Source organism: Aplysia californica, unplaced genomic scaffold (genome assembly GCF_000002075.1).
Source record: "Aplysia californica isolate F4 #8 unplaced genomic scaffold, AplCal3.0 scaffold00672, whole genome shotgun sequence".
Classification (NCBI taxonomy): domain Eukaryota; kingdom Metazoa; phylum Mollusca; class Gastropoda; order Aplysiida; family Aplysiidae; genus Aplysia; species Aplysia californica.
The window spans coordinates 101246-102442 of record NW_004797942.1 but is presented as its reverse complement, the minus strand read 5'-3'; the positions used below and the strand labels follow the sequence as shown (position 1 = coordinate 102442).

General features: G+C 48.4%; 1 protein-coding gene across 1 annotated transcript in view; it reads left to right on the top strand.

Moving 5' to 3' along the window:
• The window catches only part of LOC101853884 (resact receptor-like), a 7165-nt gene extending 6630 nt beyond the window's left edge, over window positions 1–535 (top strand). Inside the window, exon 6 of the mRNA XM_005108256.1 lies at window positions 363–535. Within this exon, the coding sequence (XP_005108313.1) occupies window positions 363–535 (173 nt within the window). The remainder of the gene's footprint in view (window positions 1–362) is intronic.
• Window positions 536–1197: the final 662 nt, after the last annotated feature.

Genomic DNA, 1197 nt, shown 5'->3' with positions numbered 1-1197 from the left:
ACGGGCCCTCCGAGATTTTTCGCCGTTGTCCGAGAAGGTTAGGTGTAGATCTTTCCTTCCAGAAGATCAGGGGTGGGGCTGAAAGACAGCAGTAAGAAGAGGCCAAGGAGTAGCAGTAGAAATGCTGCAGGAAGAGCCAGGAGCCCAGAAGAGAGCGCAAAGGAGGTGACGGGGTGGGGGCAGAAAGTGGACTTTGTAACGTAAACAACATGCAAGAGGAGAACTATAATATTATTCTAAAAAGTGGCCGTTTGTAAAAGTGATTGTTTTATATTATACAAGTAGCCGTTAGAGCTGGTTCGACTGTACTTTTTTGTGTGTAAAAGAAGAAATTAGTGACACAATGTTGCTACTGTGTGCAGAGATCATACAGAGAGTGTACAGACGCGAAACCCCGCCCTTCCGCCCAGAGACAGGCGACTGGGACGTCCCCCAAGCCTACATCATGCTGGCAGAGCGCTGCTGGGCCGAGCCCGCGGAGAGCAGGCCAAGCTTTGAGAACGTGCTGAAGACGATCAACACACTCAGCGGGTGAGTCGCTCACTATTGTTGTTGTTGTGACTGTCCGGGGTCTATCGTCTTGCTTGTATGTTGTTATTTGTTGGTTGCTGGGGTTGTTTTGGGGGTTTTTTTTTGCTGTTGTTGTAGTTTGGGGTTGTTTTAGTTTCGTTTTGAGGGTGTTTTTTTCTGCTGGGGGGAGGGGAGTCTTGTTGTTGTTTTTTGTTTGTTTTGTTTGTCGAGGGGTGGGGAGGATTTGACATTCACTCTCTCTCTCTCTCTCTCAAATCAGGTTGTGAAACTGTGCAATATTTACACACAAAACCAAGAAACCTGTTCTCTTGCAATGCCGTCGTCTGCTTTCGTTTCCACATTCTGCCCCAAGCCCCTCACCTCCTTTGCCCCCTCTTCTGAGCTCCTGACTCTTTCTGCAGCCCCTGCCACTCCTTGGCTCTTTCTTACAGCTGTCTTTCAGCCACACCCCTGATCTTCCAGTAGGAAAGATTTAGCCTTCTCGGACAAGGGCGAAAAATCACGGAGATCCCTTGTGCAAGTTGCGCATGTTAAAGATCCGGTGGTGGTCTAAAATCGATAAGAGTAGGCTTCAGACGCCATCCAGGCAAAATTCAAAATTTCCCACCAACAGAAAATGTTTGTGTCCCGTGCGCTCAAATGACCTCATGGAGTAGGGAGCTTAGT